The sequence below is a fragment of the Lynx rufus genome, unplaced genomic scaffold, assembly GCF_022079265.1.
Source record: "Lynx rufus isolate CCGP_SWC_20201006 ecotype Redwood Valley unplaced genomic scaffold, mLynRuf1.p SCAF_3, whole genome shotgun sequence".
Taxonomy (NCBI): Eukaryota; Metazoa; Chordata; class Mammalia; order Carnivora; family Felidae; genus Lynx; species Lynx rufus.
In genome coordinates this window covers 92691014-92715978 of record NW_025814845.1, presented here as the reverse complement: position 1 = coordinate 92715978, position 24965 = coordinate 92691014, and the positions used below count along the sequence as shown (strand labels likewise).

At 36.0% G+C, this 24965-nt stretch overlaps 1 protein-coding gene across 11 annotated transcripts in view; it reads left to right on the top strand.

Annotated features, from left to right (window-relative positions):
* CAMK2D (calcium/calmodulin dependent protein kinase II delta) overlaps positions 1 to 24965 on the top strand; it is a 320398-nt gene that overhangs the window by 79067 nt on the left and 216366 nt on the right. For all 11 annotated transcript variants that reach the window (XM_047091617.1, XM_047091615.1, XM_047091625.1 and 8 more), the window contains exon 3: positions 24624 to 24683. In XM_047091617.1, coding sequence (XP_046947573.1) covers positions 24624 to 24683 — 60 coding nt within the window. The remainder of the gene's footprint in view (positions 1 to 24623; positions 24684 to 24965) is intronic.

The following is a 24965-nucleotide window of genomic DNA, read 5'->3' as shown; positions in this document are numbered from 1 at the left end:
CAAATGTTCCAAATACATTTTCTGACTCTATACGGTTAATCATGATATACTTTTGTCTAGAATTTGCTTCATCATTGTCTAACTGGAAAGCCCCTACCTATTCTTCAAAGCCTAACTCAAACCTTACCTCTTTTATGCATTGTGATAAGATTGTTTCTCTTTCATCTGTACTTAATATGTCACTGTTTTGGTACTTGTCTCATTGTATGGTGTTATTTATCCATCTTTTTCCTTCTTGGTCTGTAGGACTTCTTGTGATTAGAGTTTGTTTTCCTCAGCTTTATACAAGTATCCTCAATACAGCTAATACAAGTGGCTGATTCATAGTAGACACTCATGAGATAGTGTCAATATTAAACTGAATTCAACACTGAATCAGTTTGCATCCTAGAATTGCAAGCAGGTTAAGAGGCAACCTGAATCTGGCTGCAAACCTCTATTGACAAGAAAATGTGTCATGTGCCTTTCACTGGGAGTACTATGTTCCCACTGCTGATTTCATGTGACCATCTAGTAACCAGACTCAACCTTTGGGCATGTTGCCATGTCCTGGATGCTGCTCTGAGGGCCCCTGCCTGGTTTTCAGTCAGAGTTTCCTGTGCAGGTGGTGGAGGATTTTGAAATGCCTGAAACCAAATCATTACACCCACTTAAAATAGTTTCTCTTGTCTGTGTATGATAAGAGGTGGGTGGGGAAAAAATTAGTGCACACAGCCTATTTCTTGGAGTTGAGATTGCCAAATAAATGTCATGAATGGGGAAAATTAACACATATGAGTTGGGTTTAAAATATTTTGCCCCTCCATTCTTCTGTTCACTTTAATTTAGAAAGTCAGTTTCCAGATGTTGAATGAGCATTGGCTAATTTCTCAGTACCCTCTTTTATTCTGTTTTCTTGATTATAGATCATCTGACTCAAGTGTATTTAGGGAAACTGGCAGATGATTGAACATGGTGAAACTAAGAGCTTTTTATTTCTCTAAGGAAAGGAGTGAATTCAGTCAGGTTTTTTACAGTCATGGAGCCCTTCTCTGAGCAAAAGTTTGATGACTTTATTTTGACTTTAATTGAAGAATGTTTGAATTAAAACATTTACTTAATAATAGTAGAACACTTTTCTTGTGTTTACTGTAGTAAATGCCAAGATGATAGAATTTCTAATTTTAAGTAAGATAAATGCTAAGTTAAAGGCCTTTGCATGATTTCAGCAAAACAAAGGGTGAGACACCTGTGTTGGAGTAGAGCAGGAGAAAGGAGAAGACGAGATTGGCCAACTCATAATTGCACCAAAATTTATTCAGTAGTGTACTGTAAATTGAAGGCTGAAAGGTACTGAAATAAATGAGAAATTTGAATTTTACAAGTTTATACACTTTTAAAATGAGTCCAAAGATTGAATGATAATATTATACAATTCTGAAAAATTAATTAGAACTACCATTTTAAAAAATCTGAGTGTACATTTTTCTCATTTACCCTGTTCTGTTTATGAAAGTTTATTTAGAAACGATTAAAAGAAAACCCAATGCATTACAACAATATATTGTTCTTCTTCTTCTGTCAAAACAGTTAAAACATTTAGCTTGTATTGTGTGATGGAAGGTTTTGTGCATGTAATCTAATTTAATTCTTGCAGTTGCCCTGTAAAGCGTTATCATCTTTCATCATGTAAACACAGCCAAGGAAGCTCAGGAACTGCTCCAGAAAATAAGGAGCAGAGCGGGATTCAAACTCAGGTTCACTACTACTGCAGTCCATGTTTTTTTTCAGGGGTGGAGAATTTCAGTTTTGACTAAAGATACTCCTTGAAACAAACATACCAGAAGTACAAAACTAACAAAAGTTGCAACTGAAATAGGCTGTTGTTTATGTTAGGTATGTTATTTGGCATAATTTAAGCAGAAGTCATCTAAATAAATGATTTATTCATATTTCAATTATCATTGAAATCTCAATAGAGAGTTTGATTAAATGGGTATTTATGATTTTTTTTTCCCTCAGTAATATGATCACTTGTATTTATGGCTTGGAATGGATTCAGGATAAAATTTGAGGTCAGATTTTGTTTCTCAGAACAGTCTTGAAGTTTTCTGTGACTAGTGAATAATCTGATCTGTTGGGATTGGCCATGTCACTCACTGTCTTTGCACTGAAAATAAAGAGTATATAGTGTATCTCATTTTTCATTTTTTTTAAAATTATTGTTATTTCTGAGAGAGACAGACAGAAAGAGAGAGAGAGAGAGAGAGAGAGAGAGCGAGCGAGCAAGCAAGCAAGGCAGGGGCAGAGATAGAGGGAGCCACAGAATCGGAAGCAGGCTCCAGGCTCTGAGCTGTCAGCACAGAGCCCGATGCGGAGCTTGAATTCACAGACCATGAGATAATGACCTGAGCTGTAGTAGGCCGCCCAACCGATTGAGCCACCCAGGTGCCCCTCATTTTTCATTTTTAATATAGAAGTATCATACATGGGGGATGGAAGGAGGGAAAAGAAAAGAAATATAGCTTAAGCTTAAATACAGCTAGCAATAAAACTGAATATTTACTTCAGTAAATACAGTCAACAGGGACCAGATACCTGCTCTTCTACTGGTACTTCCTTAATTTACTGAATGACTATAGGAAAATTACAGAATTTTTTTTTCTTCTGCATTTCATTGTCTGACTCTTAATTTAGGGCAATGATCTTTGTGACCTACCTATTTCACAGAGAGATGATATAGATTAATTAGACCACGCCAGCCAAGTGCCCAGTGCCTGCCCTAGAGAAAGGGCAGACCTGTCATTAGGAGGCCTTTGTTTGTCTCAAGTCCCTAAACAGGATGGTGTCATCACTCCATATCCTTATGGGAGTCACCTACATTCAGGCCAAGGGCAGGTTTTCCCATGACACAAACAGCGTTTTTTCTTGTAGTTCTGTGTGACCAGGCAGATTTCCACTTTGTGGACCTCAGTGTCCTCATCTGTAAAAGCAGCAGACCCTAGTTAGATAATTCCTAATGGGTAGTTACCCTAGAGCAAGTCTAACTCCTAAGTCCTTTGCTTCTCTTGTCCCACCTAGCTTCTTGGACCTATTAAACAATTTTTTTAAGCTCATGTGCTATTAATGAACTGTGACAGACACTGAGTGAGATGGGCCATTTAGATCCCCCTCCATGGAATGTCTTGTTGGCCAGAGGTGGGGTAGGCATTCAGTAGAGGTTCCAACAATCAGGGATCAGCTGCAGCTGCAGAGAGCTGGCTGTACCATGGTCCAGTTAGTTAAGGTATTGTTGGACTTGTGTCACAGTTCAGGTTCTCACTCTCACTCACCTTCCTTCCTTCCCCTTTCTTTTACAAGTCTTGATCCCTTTAAATATCTTGCACTCCACAGTCTGCTTCCACAGAACCCTTAACTCTTCCAGTTAAGAATTTAAACATAATGAACAGACAAGACTAGTAGGAGGGAATTCCTCAAGCTACAAATGAATAGACTTCTTTGTAATAGACTTGTGCCGTATTCTGTAGTTTATTAATTTGGAAATAATATTTTCATATTAAAATAAAGCTCACCCCAAAAGGTAAAGTTCAGTCACTGTTAGGTTTATGATAGGATTTTAGTACAGGACAGTTGCATAGAATTTTTCCATTGGACATGAAGCCTTTGACAGGCAAAGTTCTTAGTTCCATTAAGGACGTTTATAGTAAGCTTTTTAAAAATTTTATTACCATTTTTTATCTTTAAGTAAATTTATCTTACACTTTGTGTTTAGTTGACTTTTATCGGCCTTTGAAAAGAAACATCAATACATCAAATATTACAGCTCTTACCAACATGCCTTAGAGATACATACTTTAAAGTATTTTTTAGCTGGTCTTCAAATACACCATTGTGAGTGTTAACAGAGGCCATCCTTCCCTTTCTTCCTTCTTTTTTCCTTTATTCCTTCCTAAATGATTTGGATTTGGTTATTTTTGTTCCAAGGAAAAAAAAAATCTGACAGCTACTATGAGTTTGATATCCTTATAAAGAATGTATGCTGAGCATTTCTAAGAAATTAGATTTCCTATTGTAATGGAAGGCTGATATTTCCTTGCTTGTGCTTTAATTTTGAATTTGCATTTAGAGATTTGGCTTCTGTTTTTTTTTTTGTTTTGTTTTGTTTTGGATTTTGAAATGAGAGTTATCAAAACTCAGTTATGTAACTTTTTGAAAATTTGATTTCTCTCCCTATCCATGTAAGGGATATGACTTAGTATTTTTCTGTTTTCTTTTAGATATGATTATTGATTTTTTTTAACCAAGAAGAGCAGAGACTGGGCAATATGTAACTAGTCTGTATAGCAGGCATCTAGCAAAGAGTTAAACAGAAAAAAAGGGGCTTGGGAGAAGCAAGCATTAAAAAAAAACAACAACATGTATTAGTAAAGAAGAGGATAAGAGACTAAATTCTGGCATGTGGATATTCATGAACCTCAACTGTTTGATTTGACCCACTGTCTGTTTATGTTGTGGTCATAAAGTAAATATGTGAGTTACACTACTAAGCCTTTGTAATTAGCTCTTTAGCATTAACAACTTTTCATACTTTCTTATTTGTTTTTTCATTTACCCATGCATTCATTTTAACAAATTTTCATCTCAATGATATTGGTACATCAGACCCCCAGAGCAGTACTACATGAATGGAATATGCTCCGGGGATAAAATAAAACCAAGACATAGTACACATTGTATTATTTCTTTCATATTAAGTACAGGCACAAGCTAAGCTATGCTGTTAGGAGTCAGAATAGTGATTACTCTGGTGTGGGAGGTTGGAGCTGGGAGCATGAAAGGTTTTGGGTGCTGGTTTTCCTCTGTTTCTTCGTCCGGGTGCTGGCTGCATGGGTGTATTCATTTTGTGAAAGATCATTGCACAATATACTTATGGCATATGCAATCCTATATGCTTGTTTGTGTTTTATACTTAAATGAATATTTTTTTTACAATATTAGACTTGGGAAATGGCTTTGGGTTAGACATACTTTGTGTCCACCTAGACTTTAAGAATTCTAGAACCAAGTATGGAATCACTGAAATGGAAAAGATCTCAGTCTAGCCCACCATGTCATGAGGAGGAATAGATGCCAAGAAAGCTTTGGAGTCTTGCGCGTGCCCTGTGGTGCTATGATTTCATGTCTTACCACCAAGGAAACTGATGTTCAGTGAGGTCCCACCTTCTGAAAAGCACCCTGATCTAGCTGCTTCCTCTGCTTGAGTTTTTCCCGCTATGGGGCTCAGCCTGTCACATAAAAGTGGCTCTTTTATAGGACTGTTCTTTATTAAATGGGGGATATGGGTTAACATAACTTAGAAAGACTTCTAATGACAATTAATGCAAAAAAATTTCTTTCACTTAACCCTCAGGTAATCTGATTTTCAGCTAGACAGAACTATCAAAGTATAAAATATTCTATTGTTTGAAATTTTACTGTAACTTTTAAAATCTTTACTTTCATGGTAGTTTATTTCATAACTGTTTATTTCACATCTGTTAAAAAAAAAACTTTGATCTTTGGAGCTTGAATGAAGATGCTACTAGATACTCTTCTATGTGTATCTATGCAGATTTCCTACATAACACTAGTAAGATATCCCCTTTAGGTTTGTATGTTTGTTTATATGTTTGCCACCAGGAAAAGCCACTTTTTTTCCCCCTGTATTCATGGAGCTATTTTTACTTGACTCGTTACTTAATTCAAGGCCTATAGTTCAGATTTTAAAATTATATCACGTCATATTACATATTGAATATATAATAAATAAAGTTGATTTTAGTTTTCTGATAATACAATGGCTAATCCCATTTTTGTCACTCCAACAAACATTGAATTTTCTGGAATCTAGGCTCAGTTCTCATCCAGTGGCCAGTGCTAACACAGGGCATTCTTAGGAGGCTTTTGTCTTGTCTGATTCTTACAGCAGCCTCTGGATTGATTAACCAGATTATCCTCATATCTCTGTAGCCAGCTGAAGAAGGAAGTATGCCAAGTTATATCAGGAGTAATATCCATCCGTTTTTTTACTCCTACTTTCATATTTGTATTACTTTTTCCCTGTTTACTTACAAATTCATTTAATATTATTGTTTCTTTATTATATGTCAGACACTGTCTTAGGTGTGGGATATAAAATGGTGAACAAAAAAATAAACAGATCCTGCTGTCTGGTCCTTATAGTTTATTGCAGAGATAGATCATTAAAAAAAAAACAAAAACAAAAACAAAAAACGCTACAACTGAATAAAAAAAAATAAATGAAGCAAGTAATAACAAAGTGGAATTTCTACTATGTTGAGAGCCAATAATATAGGATTTGGGCAAGTTAGACATGGTCTTTTTGAGAAAAACTTGTTTTAGGATATGAAGAATGAATAGGTATAAATTAGACAAGGAAAGGAGGAGTGAGTATTGAGTATTCCAGCAGTGGGGATAGCGTGCACAGAGGTTCTGAGGTGGGAGAACCATGGCACATTTGAGGCTCTTAAATGGCTGGAGGGGAAAGTAGGGATGTGGAGGAAAGTGAATAATAACAGTGAATGGCAGACTATGGATTGGGAGAAGTGGAGGAGTCAGTGGACTGATGATGCTCCTGATCTTTTAAAGAAAAGTTACCTAGAAGACATTGAACACACTGTTTGGAAAATGAGCACTTGGTGGTTGGAGATTAGGGTTTTTAACTTACTGACTCCGGAGGAGGATGACCAAGTTTCAAGGAATGACTACCAGAGTAGTAACTGAAATGGGCAGGAAGTGAAGATCACTGGAGACAAAGTGGTCCAGGAACTGAGAAGCTGTGTGTGGATGAGTTATCCACGTTGTTTGTTGAAGTAGCCTAACATGTTGGCAAGCTATGAATGAAGTAGAGGATGGCTGGGTGCCACATCTTTAATAAACGAAGTAGATTGAATGGTTGGGGCGCAGGGAACAGATCGGGGAAGGAGAACCACTTTAGCCAAATAAAAATTTCCTAACATTTGAGTGGTTTGTATGATAGAGATAGCTTGGATTTTGAGTGACCTTTTTTTTCATTTTTTCATTGTATTTTGGCCAGTATGTAGGCATAAAATCAGAGCTAAAGGAGTCTTCTCATTTGGGTTGCAGATTCCACAATGACAGGAATTGTGTCCTAATCACTTGTGTTGAGCCTGTATAGATCTTCTTGGCTTACCCAAAGACAAACTGTAGATATTGATGAATAAAGCATAGTAATAAATTATGAATGAAGTAAACAGTGCAGCTATTTTAGATGGAAGATTTTGTTTTTATTTTCATACAACCCTGCAAATTTTATAAATTTTACATGACATTTTACCTCTGTGACTACAATTAAGTTTGCTTGTCCACTATTTACATATTAGCCTCAGGTTTTTTTCTCCCCCAAAATGAACTTTTGAAATAGAATAATTAATTTCCCTCTGATTCCATGGGAACTATACCATTTATGCAAATATTTTGAGGAGCCAGTCACATCCTTTTGATAGAAATTGCATTGAGGGGCATCTGGTATGATTAGGGTAAGTTTTGTCTGGGAAGGATCTTCCTGCCTCCCCAAATTCTGGTTTGTTAGCTTTTATCATTCATTTGTTTAGCCAGCCAGCCAGCAGTCTGTCTTTTTATTAAGCAATTGCTTGAGAGATTCAGATAGTTCACAAAAGTATATAAACTATGATTTTAAAGTCAGAAGTAGTCTGTTATGTAGATGCAAAAAATACCTGGCAGAACATGGATCAAAATGTAAATAATGGTATATCTGGGTAGTGGTGTTTTAAATGATATTTATTTTAGCTGAAATATATCTGTGTGTGTGTGTGTGTGTGTGTGTGTGTGTGTGTGTGCGCGCGCCTGTGTATTCTAGTTGGAATCTACCATTTCTTAAAATAAGATTTTCAAAAAGAATATTAGGGTGAAAGAAGAAGGTAAACAGGGACAGGGACGAATAAGTCAGGAATAAGGCTATGTGAAAAGGGAAAAAAGATTTCTTGTATAGGAGATAGGTGAGATGTCAAGGATGGAATATACAGGGGTGAACTATAGCTTCATATTTGATTCTACTGCAAAAAGCTAATGCAGGATGCTTGCTTCAAAGGCCTCTGGTCACAGTCCCGTATTTCCAGGTCAGTTGGCAGAATTCCTAGAGTCTCAGGTTTTAAGGAGCAAATGGTGTGGGTTTCTCCCTAAGTGCCTCTGGCATTTGATTCCCTTCTCTGGGGAGAAGTAGCCATTGATTTAACTGTGATAGGAAAAAATGATGAGCTCCTAGGGGTTCCCCTGCCCCCTTCCAGCTGTTACTGAGTCTTGTTTTGATTCTCAGAATACCTGTGGATTGACACACATCAGATTTTTTTTTCAGTGTTACTCTACAGACACTTAGTAGCTAGGCAGTGGGTATCTTCTTTATAATTTTGTATGTCAGTCCAGGACAGATTTTACCTGATGGCTTTAAAATTTTCCACAGAAGGTCAAGCATCTTACTCTTTTATAGTTCAGAAAGAACCAAAGTCAGTTTGGGTGACATTTAATATGCCTCCTTGTAAACTATAAGCATTGGGCCAAGCAGGGTTGCAAAAAGCTTTTGCTTTAGAGGTGGCCCAGTTTGTAATGCCATGCCAGTGGCAAATTTGTGTTCTAAATGATGCAGCACTTACTTGAGATAGAGAATTCTAGGCAAAAGATAAATATTTGTTACCAATGAGTGTTGAAGGATGACATCTAGAATGATGAATTAAGAATGACACTCTCTGGGCACCTGAGTGGCTCAGTCAGTTAAGCGTCAGACTCCTGATTTCTGCTCAGGTCATGATCTCATGGTTCGTGAGATCGAGTGCTGTGTGAGGCTCCACATTGACGCATGGAGCATGCTTGGGATTCTCTTTCCCTCTCTCTCTGCCACTTTTCTGCTCATGCTTACTCTCACTCTCAAAATAAATATATAAATTTAAAAAAAAATGACACTGTTAAGTGCAGGGAATTTTGTCCTGCATTTCTGATGCATTATCATTTCAAGATCAGATGGAATAAGATGATACGCTCTAAATTGTAAGTTATCTAGAAAAATTTTAGGTGACTGACTGGAAACTCCACACATTTCACAGGTATTCTGTTGAAATCTGTTCTTCCTAGCTCTGCTTCCTAGAGAAATTGAACATGGAACTCTGAAAGCTGAGGACTGCAATGTGAAAGAAGTAACAGTATTTAGTAAATTCAAATTCTAGGGGCGGCTGGGTGGCTCACTTAGTTAAACGTCAGACTTCAGCTCAGGCCATGATCTTGCGGTTTGTGAGTTGGAACCCCGCATCGGGCTCTGTGCTGACAGCTCAGAGCTGCGAGCCTATTTCGGATGTGTCTCCCTCTCTGTCTGCCCCTCTCCTGCCGGCGCTCTGTGTCTTTCTCTCTCAAAAGTAAATAAACATTAAAAAAAAAAATCTATAAAAAAAGATCCAAATCTAGATGGTTTTAGATTTGTTAAAACATTTGTGACCTCTGACTATTCTTTGAAAGTGCTATAGTCAGATCATTAGCACCACACTGAAACTACCCTTCCCGTGCTCTCTCAAACCAATTGTAAATGTTCATTCCTGCCCTTGAGGAAGTCTTGGTCAGATCTTAGAGCTTTGCACTTCCTTTGAATCACAACAATAGTCTCATTGCAGAAATTGAAAAGTCCTGACCAGTGTAATATCATTTAAGACTTCTCCCCTCTGCCAAGTCTGGCCTCTTTCATGCTTGAGAGACTCCAGCGACCAGAGAGAGGTGTGGTACCCAATACTCTTTGCACCTCACTTCCTCTCCCATTCACTGGTTGCTGTTTGTGGCCCTTCAGGACAAAGCTACAAGGAGCTGTGCATGTCTGATTTCACTACTGTCTGGGAGATGTGTGGTTTCTGATCTTGTGGGACGTTTTTGTGGGCTTCTGGACAATTCCTCCTAGGCACCATTTGGTGACCTTTTGCTAATGATGACCATGCCTCCCCTGACTGGATGTTTTTAGCTGCCTTTCCAACTCCTGGACTTCTGGCATTCCACTCCTTTTTTGGGTTACATTGCCTCTCTGGGTGGTCCTCTTGGGAACTGTCCCTTGTAAAACAATCTGTCCCTCCTAGGGGCTCCCATCTAGCTCATGGAAATGCGGATCTTTGTCTTGCCAGTGGTAGAAGTATAGCCTGATTATGACAGAGCCTACTTTGCTTTGCAATTCCAGGGCAGCTAGCCAGCCAAAATTTCATGCCTTAAGAGTCCGGTTTAAAATAGGAAGCTATGGGGCGCCTGGGTGGCGCAGTCGGTTAAGCGTCCGACTTCAGCCAGGTCACGATCTCGCGGTCCGTGAGTTCGAGCCCCGCGTCGGGCTCTGGGCTGATGGCTCAGAGCCTGGAGCCTGTTTCCGATTCTGTGTCTCCCTCTCTCTCTGCCCCTCCCCCGTTCATGCTCTGTCTCTCTCTGTCCCAAAAATAAATAAACGTTGAAAAAAAAAATTAAAAAAAATAAAAATAAAAAAAAAATAGGAAGCTGTTCTTGTTTTTCTTAAACTGTAGGGGATGTACTTCTTCAAATATTTCTCTCAAACCCACCCCTCCCCCCCTCAATTTAGTATCCTTGAATAAGCAACTTTCCAGTGTGGCTTAAGGAGATACAGAGTGTTCTGAGGACCTCTATCCAGGACAGATCTCCCTGATGGTCTCCTCACCTGCTCTTGTATAACTGGAAGTGAGCAATGAGCTCATAATGGCACAATGCCTTCTACTGACCACTTCACAAGTCCTGGATATATGGTTTTAGCATCCTGTAGCTGACAATTGTTTTTAGCCTTCAGAATTTCAATTAAAACTGAGCCCATCATTTTATTTTAATATCTTGTTTAAGTAGTATTTTTTTATTTAAGTGGCTGTCTTAAACCTGTTTGTGTATGTTTGTGGGTGTGTATAGGGAATAAAATGATCTACAAGATGTGGGTAAATTAGAAATATGTGATTAATATGTTGAGACAAGACTAAGTGTTTTGATTGTTTTTTAACTTGAATGTAGTTCAATAAATGATAGTTTCACCTTCCATCTCCAATTTGAAGGGTATTATTATTAAACCTGCGATTTCTAGTTTAATTATTTGTTCGTGAGTAGTTAGATTATAATAAGTTACTTTATTTTCCAAAACATCAATCAGTGTCCTTGTGTCTACTTAATAAAAATGCTTAATAAATATGTTCATAATAAATATGTTTAAGTACCATGTCTGAAATAGGAATTTTTCCCCCTAAATATAAACACAAATCATCTCAAATATGTAATATTCTCATAGGGGTGAGAGGAATAAATATAGTTCTTCACTTTTGTAAGATTTGCTCTTTTCTGCCCTTAGTTCCTTGCAGAGCTTGCAGTGGAAATCATTTTTTTTTCACCCTGATTTTCAACTTGGTGATCTTTTTGCTTTGGTCAGTCACTCATGAATAATGTAAGATGTGTATAGCTTTTTAATACATAGGTTTATAATATAAATGAGTGTCTATTTACTTAAAATTAATAGAAGTTTTTTGAAGAACTCTATTGCATGTGATTTTGTTATATTCAGAATTTGAACAATAAGTTTTCTTATACTTTTCTTTTTTTGTAACTGTAATAAGGAGTGTAGATCCTGTGAATTACACAATTTAGGAAATTCTCCCTAAAAAAAGAAAACAAAATTACAAATACAAAATGAAATTCAATAGTAAATCTATATATTAAAATGAAAACAGTCACAAGAAATTATGAATTTTAAGAGGTTGACAGATATTGCAAAGCAAAACAAAATTTAGAAAAATAGCAAAAAATAAACATTACTCTTTCTCCTCTGAACAGCCACAGTCATGGGGTGATTTGTAGTACAAGTTCACATACTGGAGTGTCCTATCATCCTACAGTAGGCTGGGAGGTGGGTGTATTCCTGGAAGCATTCTCACATTGGGATGACTAATAATAACACAACTATGCCCAAAAGTGGCTGTGAACCAGGTAAATGCGTTTCATTATATCCAAACTAAATTGTATCCTCGACTCAGCTTGCCCTTAGCTAGATCTCAAAATGTTAATGGCCACTCAGCATCACTCATTACAAGGGGGAGCATTATTGAAGGGAAGAGGCAGTGGAAGGAGATAATGATCATAATTGATTGTGCTAAAATATCTTGTTTTGTAAGTTTTATGAGAACATATGATCCTATAGCTAAGATCCTATAGGGACCCATGCATCTGAAAGGTCCTGAAGTTTAAGATTCATTAGCTTCATAGTTCCCTCTGAGGGAAACTCATTAACAGAAAAGTGACTAACTGAATGTTCCACATGCTTAAAGGAACCGTAAAAGACCATGTGTTTCTCCTTTATTTCATTCTTCTAAATTATTATCCAAAGTTATCTTTTTATTTTTGTTGTTAATGTATTAATATGAAACTACACAAGGAAAAAATGTCCTGTGGAAAATTATATATTTTATACTTTTCATGTTTTGAATAAATTGTGTATATTCAGTTATTAGAAAAAACATATTTAAGAATAGCAACATATGTTTACCACAGCAAGAAAAATTTATTTTTCTTATTGTGAAATCCCTGAAGAAAGGCTCTCTTGTGTTACTATGCAACTGCCTATAAAAATCATCTGGGCTACTGGAAAAAATGGTAAAGAATGGATTGTATTTATCTTCAGTATGCCTTTTTCTATTTTGGGTCCTTTTAGTCTCTAGGTAGTAAGTTTAAAAGATTTTAATATACGCTGTCTCAAGTGATTAACTCTGTTATGCCTACACATGAGAATAGAATTGTGCAGTTAAATTCTTCCAAAAGCACAAGTAAAATTACACTTGGGGAGAGTACTGTATAGACCAAATTCTAGAGACTGGGAGCAGAATGAGATACTATACAAAGTTCATCTCATGATCCTTCTATAGGAATATGATTAGAATAATTTTTTTAAATGCTGAATGAATTAAATTATTGAAGTACAACTAAAATATATACATAAATTGAAATATCTTTACTTATTATTGTGTACCAATTAATATCCTCATAATTTGTTAATTAATATCCTCATAAAGGTTTGTTTTGGGAAACCTGCCTGGCTCAGTCAGTAGAGCATGAGGCTCTTGATCTCAGGGTCATGAGTGCAAGCCCCACGTTGAGTGTGAAGCCTACTTAACTAAAAAGAAAAAAGTTGTATTTTAATGATGTTAACCATCACATGAGCCAGAACAGCTTCCAGTCATACTATTGAGTCCTCGATCTGTTCTGTGTGAACTCTCAGTCTGACACCTTGTGTTCTAAATGCCATCTAAGAAGATGCCGTATATTTGTAGGATGGAACATTACTCAGCCATCACAAAGAATGCGTCTTGCCATTTGCAATGATGTGGATGGAGCTATTATGTTATTTTAAGTGAAATAAGTCAGTCAGAGTAAGACAAATACCATATGATTTCACTCATATGTGGAATTTAGGAAACCAAATAGATGAACAAATGGGAAGGGAAGAAAAAAGAGAGAGGGAGGCAAACCATAAGAGACTCTTAATGATAGAGATTGAAGGTTGATGGACGGAAGAGGATGGGGTATGGGCTAAGTGGTTGATGGGTATTAAAGAGGGCACTTGTGATGAACACTGAGTGTTATATGTAAATGATGAATCACTAAACTCTGCTACTGAAACCAGTATTATGCCATATGATAACTAACTAGAATTTAAATAAAAATGTCGGGGAGGGGTACCTGGGTGGCTCAGTCGGTTGATCTCCGATGTCAGCTCAGGTCACCATCTCTCAATTTGTGGGTTCAAGCCCCACATCGGGCTCTGTGCTGACAGCTCAGAGCCTGGAGCCTGCTTCGGGTACTGTGTGTGTCTCTTTCTCTGCCCCTCACCTGCTCACATTCTTTCTCTCTCTCTCTCTATTTCTCTCTCTCTCTCTCACAAATAAACATTAGAAAAAAATAATTTAAAAAAATGTGGGGGAAAATGCCATCTAAAAAAGTTTGCTCGCCTCCTGTGAACAAGCCTTGACTGTGACTTGCTGCAGAGACGTCCTGGCTATGTATCTGTTCTGGGTACCACCCTCCTGTTCTTTTACTTCCTGTTTTGCTTCTCCTGACAGTATCCATTGGTGACCCTTATGGTACAAGTTCCCTTCCCTGGAACATGCAATGAGTGATGCTGCCATGATAGCAAAATGAGAGACACATCGGCAGGCAGAGTCACGTCCATAAGAGGAAGATGGCAACACCATGAGAGGCTTTCAATCTGGGAGAAGAGCTGGCTGATGTCACCTAGTACTATGAGGGGCATAAACAAGGCTTCTGTCCATCTCCTCCCTTTATCCTCTAGAGGAAATCTGCATTCCAGCTACTCTTCTTTTCAGCATTCTGTGTCCTATGCCTAAATTCTAGAAGACTCCCTCTTCCCTCCAGAGGATAAAAGCTCAATTCAAATTCTCTTAGCCCATTATATGGAACTAATGAGAGGATTACTTACTAACAGACTCTCATAAGACTTCTTATATGTCTTCACAGAGTATTCCCACCCTTCATTCTTGGTAGGAATATAGATATTCTATATATGCTGTATAATCAGATGTTAAACATTTATATGAAAGTATTTTACATAAATTAATGTTCACTATTTGCAGTTCTAAGAGGCCTGTAGATATTATAGCCTTGTTTAAATTGCTACTCAAGCGGAGCCTTATAAAAGATAGAGATTTTGTCTTACATTTCATAATTTTATATAAAACATTATTTTCATAGCAGATATAATGTTATGTCTCTGAATCAATGTCATTCTCATGGAGGCAGGAAAATATTTCTGCTGCAGGACAGCTTAAGAGTGGTGCCATCAGATTTCACTGTTTATTCTTTTACATTCCTAGAAAATAGGCTAAATTATCCAGTAGCTATCTCTGAAATATCATATGATAAATTATTTATCAGAATCCCATTCATTCTGGATGTGTGAAATGAATGGGTAAAAAAATAGTTTGCATATAAAATGAATCAGTTTAATTTGTTTAAAAATTTTATACTCAAAATTTTCTTCCTGTATTCTTTATTTTTGAGATGTTTAGAATATTCAATAACATTGAATAACTATGAGTTTTTGTCCATAGTTTTTTGAGTTTTTGCCCATCATTAGTCAGTTGCCTAAATAGCATAAATGTATGATTTTATGGAAAAGTTATTTTCATAGTGTATTAGAGTACATGTAAAATGAATAATACTTGATAGAATTAATAGTAAGTATTAATTTAGGAATTTAGTTTTTTTAAAGTTAAACAGATTTATAGTAATAAGAAAAATAGTAATGATATACCGTAACTTATTGAGTACCTACTTTGTGCCAGATACGCTGCCTGGTGCTAGATATTTTTTGCCCATTTTATAAAAGAATCTTTTGAGCAGTCAAGGAACTTTGATACCCAGCTAGTAGTAAGTCGTAGAACCAGATAGCAATTCTTGTCTCTTTTACTCTGAAACCTGAGGTCTTTCCATCCCTCTGGGTTGTCTCTGTGTGTAGAGTTCTACAAAATCAGGAACTTTTATCATGGGCCTTTTATTTCTCTGGCACCTGTAGACAATTCCATCTTCCTCCACAGGTGAAACTGCAGAAAGAAGGTAAAATGAAGTAGAGGCCTGATTTATCTCCCAAGTGATGGATGTTTTAAAAAAATGAGGGGAAAAGGGGTTTTCCACAAAAATAAATCATAAACCATGGTTTCCAGTCCATATAGAATGGAGGTGTGACTGACACCATAATTCAGAATTTAACGTTTGTGTGAGCTTCCCACACAGAAAAAGCTATCCAGAAGGTTTCACTCCTAAATTAAGATATATGAACTTCTAGCACATATATCTAATTCTACTTTACCATGAAAGGAAGAACATCATTCTATATAGTTATAGAATCTTCCTGATTTATCCATGGTATTAGTGGGAAGCAGAATATAATGGGAAGTGACCAATACCCAATGTCAGAATCTAGGTCAAATAGTTTTAAAAAAAATCTAATTTATGATGTGGATTAAGCCTCATTTAAAATAAAAGATAAAATTAAAGGATAATATTTAATTGTGAATTTAAAAAACCTTTTGTTAAATGAATGTGACAGCTTTAAATCCATATACATCATGCTCAGGTTTTGTAGTGAAGTAACCCCTTTAAATAGCTCCTTCTATCTTACAGTGTGGTTTTAAATGTGACCTACTTAAATGGACAGAATCTATATTCCTACTAAAGGAATGCCTCATTTAGCTTGAAGTAATTTCTCTAACAAGAAAAATGTACTCAAAATATAATTCTAAAACTTTTATGAATAAGGCCTCTGAGTAGCCACATTACCGTGCTCCAGAATCTGTGCGCTAAGAATTGTGCCTTTTATTCAGAAAAGATCTCTTCAGGTTATCACTGCCAGGATATTTGTGATTATTTTATTTTATTTTATTTTATTTTTAATTTTTTTGATGTTTATTTATTTTTGAGAGAGAGAGACAGACAGACAGAGTGCAAGCAGGGTAGGAACAGAAAGAAAGGGAGACACAGAATCAAAGCAGTCTCCAGGCTCTGAGCTGTCAGCACAGAGTCCAATGAGGGGCTCGAACTCACAAACAGTGAGATCATGACCTGAGCTGAAGTCGGATGCTCAACAACTGAGCCACCCAAGCGCCCCTATTCGTGATTATTTTATATTTTTATATCCTGTTTTCCTCCATTCTTAGCTCATAACAATTATGAAACAAGGGGAAGTTATCATTAATTCAGTTATTCATTTGACAGAGGTTTATGTAGTGCCTGTTATGTGTACCTAAAATTGTTTTATGTAGCAGTAAGAGTTGGACAGTAAAAAAAAAAAAAAAACAACAAAAAACTCGGGAAGAAATAGAAAAGGTATAATAAAAAGATGTAACAATACAAACTTAAAGTGGTTTAGATCCATTTTGTTTAATCTTTCTTCTTCTGGAAATGGTTACCCAGCCAGGTGTGATTCTAGATGGGGAGCAGGGATGTCTCTTACTTGAGACTGTAGTTTCTTAGAAACCAAACAAACGGGACAAAGTTAAGAATCAAGTTCGGTTGGTTGTAGTGGAGAAGCCAGAAAAGCAGGATTAACCTGCTCTCAAAAATAGATAGATCTAAGGCACTAAACTGGAGCACTGGGCCAAGGGACAACCAAGGAGAATAGGAGCAGGGAAGATAGCAGCTTCAGGTGGCAAAGCAAAATGCTGGCAGAACAGACATTAATGATGAAATTGGATTTTAAACATTCTATTTTCTTGGACAATGAGGAGTTAGTCTTCCATAGCTGGTATATAACATTATTTTATGGGTGGGAATCTGTGGGGAGGGGGAACTAGAAGAATTTAACCCTCTTGGGTGTGGCAAATCCATGTCTTCCTTAAGTTGTATTAGTTTACACTTGCGTGTGTGTGTGTGCGCGCGCGTGTGTGTTTAGAGAGAGAAATGAAACACTTACCAGTTATGACAGTCAACCTCCTTCCCCTGCCCAAACCATCCGTTGGCATTGCCTGTGCTCACAAGGTGATTCCACATTGAAGGGTAGGGGGCAGACTGAACACAGAGTGATAACCTGTGGCCTTTCACACCTCAGTAGCCTCTGAGGACTTCACTGAATTATAGCAGAGTAATAATTAGTGTTCATCATGATGACCCTATGGTGTCAAAAGTTAAATTATTGTATATGTCATTTACTTAAGAAAGCAATGATTGTTAAATTTACCCCCAAGAGGTTAACATTTTAAGTTGTTTGTCATTTGTGGGGTAGTTACTTTTGAAATTAACTTGGTGAAAGTTCATTGTCTCATGTTGCCAGATAAGTAAGTTGTTGCTTTATGTAGCTTTAGTGATACTCCTATTACTCTGTGAAAGAGAGTCAAGGCTAGCCCTTTAATTTCCATATGTGATGAGAGTTATTCTCCATAAAGATTAAATTTTGATTTGGAACAGGAGTGAAGGGTTTACTTCATTAGGTTCAAATTCACATTTATGACCTCATTCAAAATAAAATATCTTATTAAATTTAAAAAGTCTCCAAAAATATCTCAAAGCTGACTTAAGTATCTTAAAGTGATTACATTTTCTCAAAATTCTCAGAAACTTTTAAAATCCAGAGATCTTGGGGTGCCTGGATGTCTCGGTTGAGCGTCTGACTTGGCTCAGGTCATGATCTTGAGGTTCATGGGATTGAGCCCTGCATCAGGCTCTGTGCTGACAGCTCAGAGCTTGGAGCCTACTTGAGATTGTCTCCATGTCTCTCTGTCCCTCCTCTGCTCATATGCTTTCTCTCTCTCTCTGTCTCTCAAAAATAAATAAACATTAAAAAAAATTAAATCCAGAGATCTTTATCCTAGGTAATTCCATATGATATGAAATTAGTTTCCTCCATTCTTAGCATTGTTATGCTATTTTCCTTATGGCATCGTTTGTATGGTAGATCTTCAACCATCCATTGCTAATAACATGTATTTTATCAGACCTGACAGTACTACTGCCTGAAGGGTTATATTTTTATTCATTATAACAGTGTGGACTTGAGCTTCAAAGGAAGAAAAAAGTCAAACTATTGTAGTTTGAATACTTTAATAAATGTCAAATGATAAATGAAGCTGGTTCTTCAGTAGCTGCAGGGTGTGTGGATAAGAAAACATGATGTTCAGATGGTGATATAAATGGTATTATGGGTGTCTTACCTTTTATAATCTGTCTTTGCCTCTTACCACTGTAGTTGTGAGAGCTAGGAATGATGAGGTAGGATGCAGGATTTTTGTTGCTGAGTGAATTGAAAGTGAAGGAAATTTTAAATGTAAAACTCAATCATCTCTTTACAGGGATAAATACAGAAATGTGCTTTTGGTATTAATAGGCACGTCATCACCCCTCACCTACCTACTCCCTCTAAAGAAAAGCTGTAAACTGGATGTTGAACATGAAGCATGCCCATTATTGCTCAATTCTCATTTTAATGAAAACTTTAGGATATTTGGGATGTCAAACATGCCCCAGTAGGAGAGCGCAGAATGCCTCAAGAATTGTAGGAGATCACTAAGTTATGTGACTGTATGGAAGAAAAAGTAAGTGAAGCAAAAGCTCATGAAAACATCAGTACCATTATAGAGTTAGATGTGGCAGGCAACCTCTAAGATGGCCCCAGTGATCTTTGCTTCTTTGTATTCTCACCCTTATATATTTACCTCCCCTTAAAAGTGGGCCAACTTAATGACTTTCTTTTAACTAATTTAATATAGCAAATGTGATGGAATAGCACTTCTGTGATCAGGCTAGATATGATGATGACTTCCACTGTGGTAGTAGACTCTTTACCTTAGTAGCTTTGATGAAGCAAGTTGTCATGTTGACACATAGCAAGGAAGTGAGGGCAACCACCAGCCAACAGAGGGCTAGGAATCAAGACCCTCAGCTCAACAGCCACCAACCATTTGGGCTTGAAAAGAGATCTTTCTGTAGTCAAGACTTTAGGTGAGACCTCCAACCCTAGCCGATATATTCATTGCCATTTTTTTAATTAATTTTTTTTTATTTGAGAGAGAGTGAGCATGAGCAGGGGAGAGGGGCAGAGAGAGAGAGAGACAGAGAGACAGAGAGAGAGACAGAGAGAGAAATCTTAAGTAGGTTCCACACTCATCATGGAGCATGATGAGGGACTTGATCCCACTACCCTGGTATCATGACCTGAGCTGAAACAAGAGTTGGATGCTCAACTGGCTGAACAACTTAGGTGCCCCTCATTGCAGCATTTTGAGAGCCCCTAAAGCACAGGGCTCAGTTAAACTATTCCCAGGTTTCTGACCCACAGAAACTGTGAGATTATAAGTATTTGTTATTTTAAGCTTTCATATTTGTGGCAATTATATCACAATAGAAAACTAATACTTTGGTGTATTGTTAGCTAGGGCTCCCATAACGAAGTAACACATACGAGGTTGTTAAACAACAGAAATTTATCTTCTCAAATTCTGGAGGCTAGAAGTCCAAGATCAAAGTTTCAAAAGGTTGTTTTTACCTGAGGGCTCTTTCTTTGGCTTGTAGGTATCTTTTCCCAGTGTCTTCATGTGATCTTCCCTCAATGCTTGTCTGTTCTAAACTCCCCTTTTTAGAAGGACACCAGTCATGTTGAAGTAGAGCTTACGCTAATGACCTCATTAAACCCCTTTAAAGACCCCGTCTCCAAATACAGACTCATTCTGAGGTAGTAAGGGGTTTTTTTTTTTGTTGTTGTTGTTGTTTTTGTTTTTTTTACAAGACATGATACAGCCCATAAGAATAGGCTATATAAAATTCTGTAATTATGTTCATCTTTATAGCTAAAACTCTATACCACATATTGTCAATAAAGATCTTATTTTTCTTTAATATAATTATATAGATATCAGTTGACATATATAAATACTAAATGATAACATATACGTAATACATATCACATGAGATAGCATATATATTTGCATATCCCTGTCTTTATAAAAATTATAATTCCTATAAGCAAGTATTTTGCATATGTTTTACGTATGACACTTTAGGGAATTTAAGATGGTCTAGATGCAATTTCAAGTCAGGTTTAATCTTTTATGTTTACTTGTGTATTTCTAAATGAGAATATTCTAGAAGGAGCTTGTGTTAAGAATGAGAACCTATTAAAGAGATGGGGGTTTGAAGAATTTACATTTTTTTTGAAGCACTAACAGTTTCAGATAATGGTAAGGGGAGAAAATATTTGCCTTTATATTTGGTAATCCAGATACAATGGATACATTGCTAGATCCAATACAATGGTATGCTGATTCTTTAAAACACCATTTCTATTTGAGCTATTAATAACATTATATACCCACATTGAGCATAGAGATTACTTAAAAATCACAATGTATGTTTAAAATATTTTTCAAAATTGCCAAAAAAGTATTATGTAAAATAGGTTTTTTTTTTGTAAAATATTCCATTGATTCTCAGAAGTGTTGTCTATAGACCCAGGAGTCCCTGAAACCCTCTTAGAGGATCTACAAGGTCAAAACTATTTTCATAATAAATATAAGACATTGTATGCTTCTGTGGTGTGTGTGTGTGTGTGTGTGTGTGTGTGTGTGTGTGTGTTGACATTTGTACCTATGATGCATAAGAAATAGTAGATAAAATTGCTGGCACCTTTACGTGAATCAAATCAGTAGCATCAAACTATATAGTCTGTGTTTTTCAGCATCATACACTTATAGACTAAAAAACAAAAACAAAAACTTATTTCACTGAGGATTGGACTTAATGAGCCAATTTACTGTTATTAAATCCTGACCTTTGATCACACATCTTTACATTACAACATTCTATGTGATTAAATGATAAGAATGGGTAAAGCACTCAGGCTCCATACGGAGGTACAATGGTTGTCTTAAGGAAAAGTACCCTGTAGTCGTTTGAGTTGGAAGCTGAACTAGGTACTCTCAGGGAACAGCATTTTTACTTGAAATTACAACTGAAAAACTAGTTATGATTATTCAGACTTAGGTTTTTGAGAGACATTTTATCAAAAATGAACAAAGTGAGCCTATTGCTTGAAGGAAAACTATTGACATTTATTGCTAGTAACACAATTCAAACTTTCAAACAAAAATTAGAATTTTGGAAAACTTATATTTACCCATGAGAACGTGATGAATTCCCAAATTTTAAATATTGTTCTGATTATATTAGTGGTGATATTAACAATTGTTTTTATGATAGTAGGTAACAAAATGTGTCAGTGTTTGGAAGAACTACATAATGCACTAAACCAGTATTTTCCAAATGGTTGGTGCATCACATTATAATATTATGCCTTGGTGTAAAAGATTCGAAGTACAAGAAAGAGCAATGAATTTTAATGTAACGGAGTAAAATTTTACTATATTAGAAAATGTATTATATTAATGTTGAAAATTAATTTGATTTAAACATTAAAGTTCATGACTTCATTGATATGGTTTGGGAAGTACATTGATAAGATTTCAGATTTCGCATGGCAACTAACCTTTAAGAAACTACCACTTGTTGGAGTTTGGGGATAATATTAAAACATAATATCCACAATTATCTGAAAAGACTGTGACAATACTGTTTTCCAACTATATAACCTTATGAGGTCAGATTTTCTTCATTTACTTCAAACAAAACAACATATTGCAATAGATTGAATATAGAAGCAAACATGAGAATACAGCTGTCTTCTTTTAAGCCAGACATCAAAGAGATTTCCAAAAATGTAAAATCATGCTGCTCTTTATTTTTTCACTTCAAAATCATTTTTTGAGTATAATTGACATGATGTTATAATAGTTTCAGGTGTACAACATAATAATTGGAAAAGTTTATACATTATGCTATGTTTATCGCAAGCATAGATACTATCTGTCCTCATACATTCTTATGAAAATGACATTAACTTTAAAAAAAACAGTATTTTTCATGAAAAGTATGTTATTGTGCTAGAGTTAGAAAATCAACACTTTGCTACCATCAAAGTAAAGACTGGTTCAGACAGGAATCCTCACTGAATGCTAAATCTAGAGGGAAATTTTGATGAAGAGCAGAATGTTTTCCTGACCATAAAAAGTCTCATCACATATTAATTAGTTACAAAGGAAAAATAAGAATAGTAATATTCAGCAGAGAAATTCAACAGCACCTTAACCTGGTAATCAAAGTTACACTTTTGAGAAGCGTTTGGACAATGTATACCTCCAAATGTGATAGCCTGAGAAGGAAAATGTTCTAGCTGAGAATGTATAGCCTAAATAAAATCAGGAGCGAACATTTGACAATACCAAAATGAGAATCATTCTTTTTCAGAGATAGACATGATGGAATTCTTCAAAACTGTTGGGTCATAAAAGACAAAAACTATGAAATATTCCAGATTAAAGGAAACTGAAGAGAAGTGACAACTAAATGCCATATCTGACCCTGGACTGCATCCTCCACTAAAGGGAGAAAAATCCTTTAAAGGGCATCCTTGGGTTAAATAGACAAAGTTAGAATATGGATGATAAAGTATCAATGTGACAGTTGCTGAAGCTGGTAACTGTAGTGTCTGTGATTATAAGAGAAGATCACAGTTCTTAGGTAATACACACTGAAATTTTAGGGGAAAAGAGCCCCTGATGTTTGTAACATACACTCAAATGGTTCAGAAAAAAAAAATACGTATAAACCCATTTATTTGTATGTATATTTGTATATTAATTAAATATGTGTAAAACTATACACAGACATATATATACATAGGGAAAGAGCATAAATGATTTTTTTAAATGGGTAAAATGTTAATAATAAATTTATCTGTATATGTGTTTTTAGTACTGTTCTTCAAATTTTCTGTAAGTTTGTTAATTCCAAATAAAATGTTTAAAAACTAAATGCAGTAACTTACGTTAATATAATGGGTTCATTATTTTTAAATGAATTAATATATAATGTTTTTCTTAGTTTTGTTTCTCATAGAGTAAATATTAACAGATCTAACCCATATAAATAAAACTCCTTGGGGTTCTCAGTAATTTTTAAGAGTGCTAAGGGCTTCTGAGACGACAGAGGTTGAGGATGATTGGTATACACCATATGTGGGTAGTTAGATGGGTGTTCCCCTCCTTCTCTTAAGGCTCTTTTATGATTCTACTTAATGAGAACTGATTTGGTAGATGCCACTAACTTTATAGTCTAGGGCAAATCAGTTAACCTCTTTATGCCTTATTTTTTATATTTTGAAGATAGATATAATGTTGCCTGTTCTCACAGGGCTATTGTAAGATTTAAGTCAGTTATTTATGTAAGGCTGTCAGCTAATGACCACTCTGCAGTGCTGTCCTTATTGGAAACATGTGTTTCTGCCCTGTTCTTTTTTGCCATTTATTTTGTAATTTGGCCATTGATTTTGGTTATAAATATATACATATGAACCACCACAAAGAAGCCAAAGAAGAGTGTCTGAATAGTTCTTAAAATGCAAGTTACAGTGGTCATGCTCTTTCAGAGAAGTGGTTAGGGATACCTAGAAGGGTGAAGATAAGCAGGCAATTTGGGATTTTTGGAAGTCTCTGATAGAAGGAAGAACATCATAAACCTAGGAAGTTGAACCAACAATGAAGAGTGGTTGATAGAAAATATGACAGGACAGGAAATCCTTTTCATTAGAGACAAACTATAACCCTACTTAGCACTGTTTCCATGGCATTCCAGTGTCTAGATAGGCACCCTCTGCTTAAATGTGTATGTCTATTTTGGGTTATGTAAATTGTTATAATAATATATACTGAAGGTAAAAGAATACTATTGTGCCATTTTCACTGTTTTCTCCAACCTACCTAAATTCAGCTCTGTTCTATATCTCATTCTATCAAGTATCAAGCCAATGAAAAAGAAAGAAAATTAGATTGTTCAACTATGCTATGTTCACCTAGTTACAAATTATCACTTTTTAAAAAGAGATCAAAAGATCAATAAATGTAAAGACTTTATGTCACTTTGATATGCTTTTTTTTGTCTTTTAATCTTTTTTGCTAAGAGCTGTGATTTATTTTATTATTCTTTTTAAACAGATCATCAGAAACTGGAAAGAGAAGCTAGAATTTGCCGTCTTTTGAAGCACCCCAATATTGGTAAGGAAATCTTTTCAGTGTATTTTAAATGTTAACTAAGGCTTATGTTATGGATTGTTTAACCATAATAAAAATGTTGCTTTAGTAATTTAGACTATTTGAAACTTAAATTTTTTTATTTTAATGTTTATTTTTGAGAGAGAGAGACAGAGACAGAGACAGAGAGAGGGAGGGTGGGCAGAGAAAAAGATACACAGAATCTGAAACAGGCTTCAGGCTCTGAGCTGTCAGCACAGAGCCAGACACTGGGCTCGAGCTCTGAGGGGCTCGAACTCTGACCGG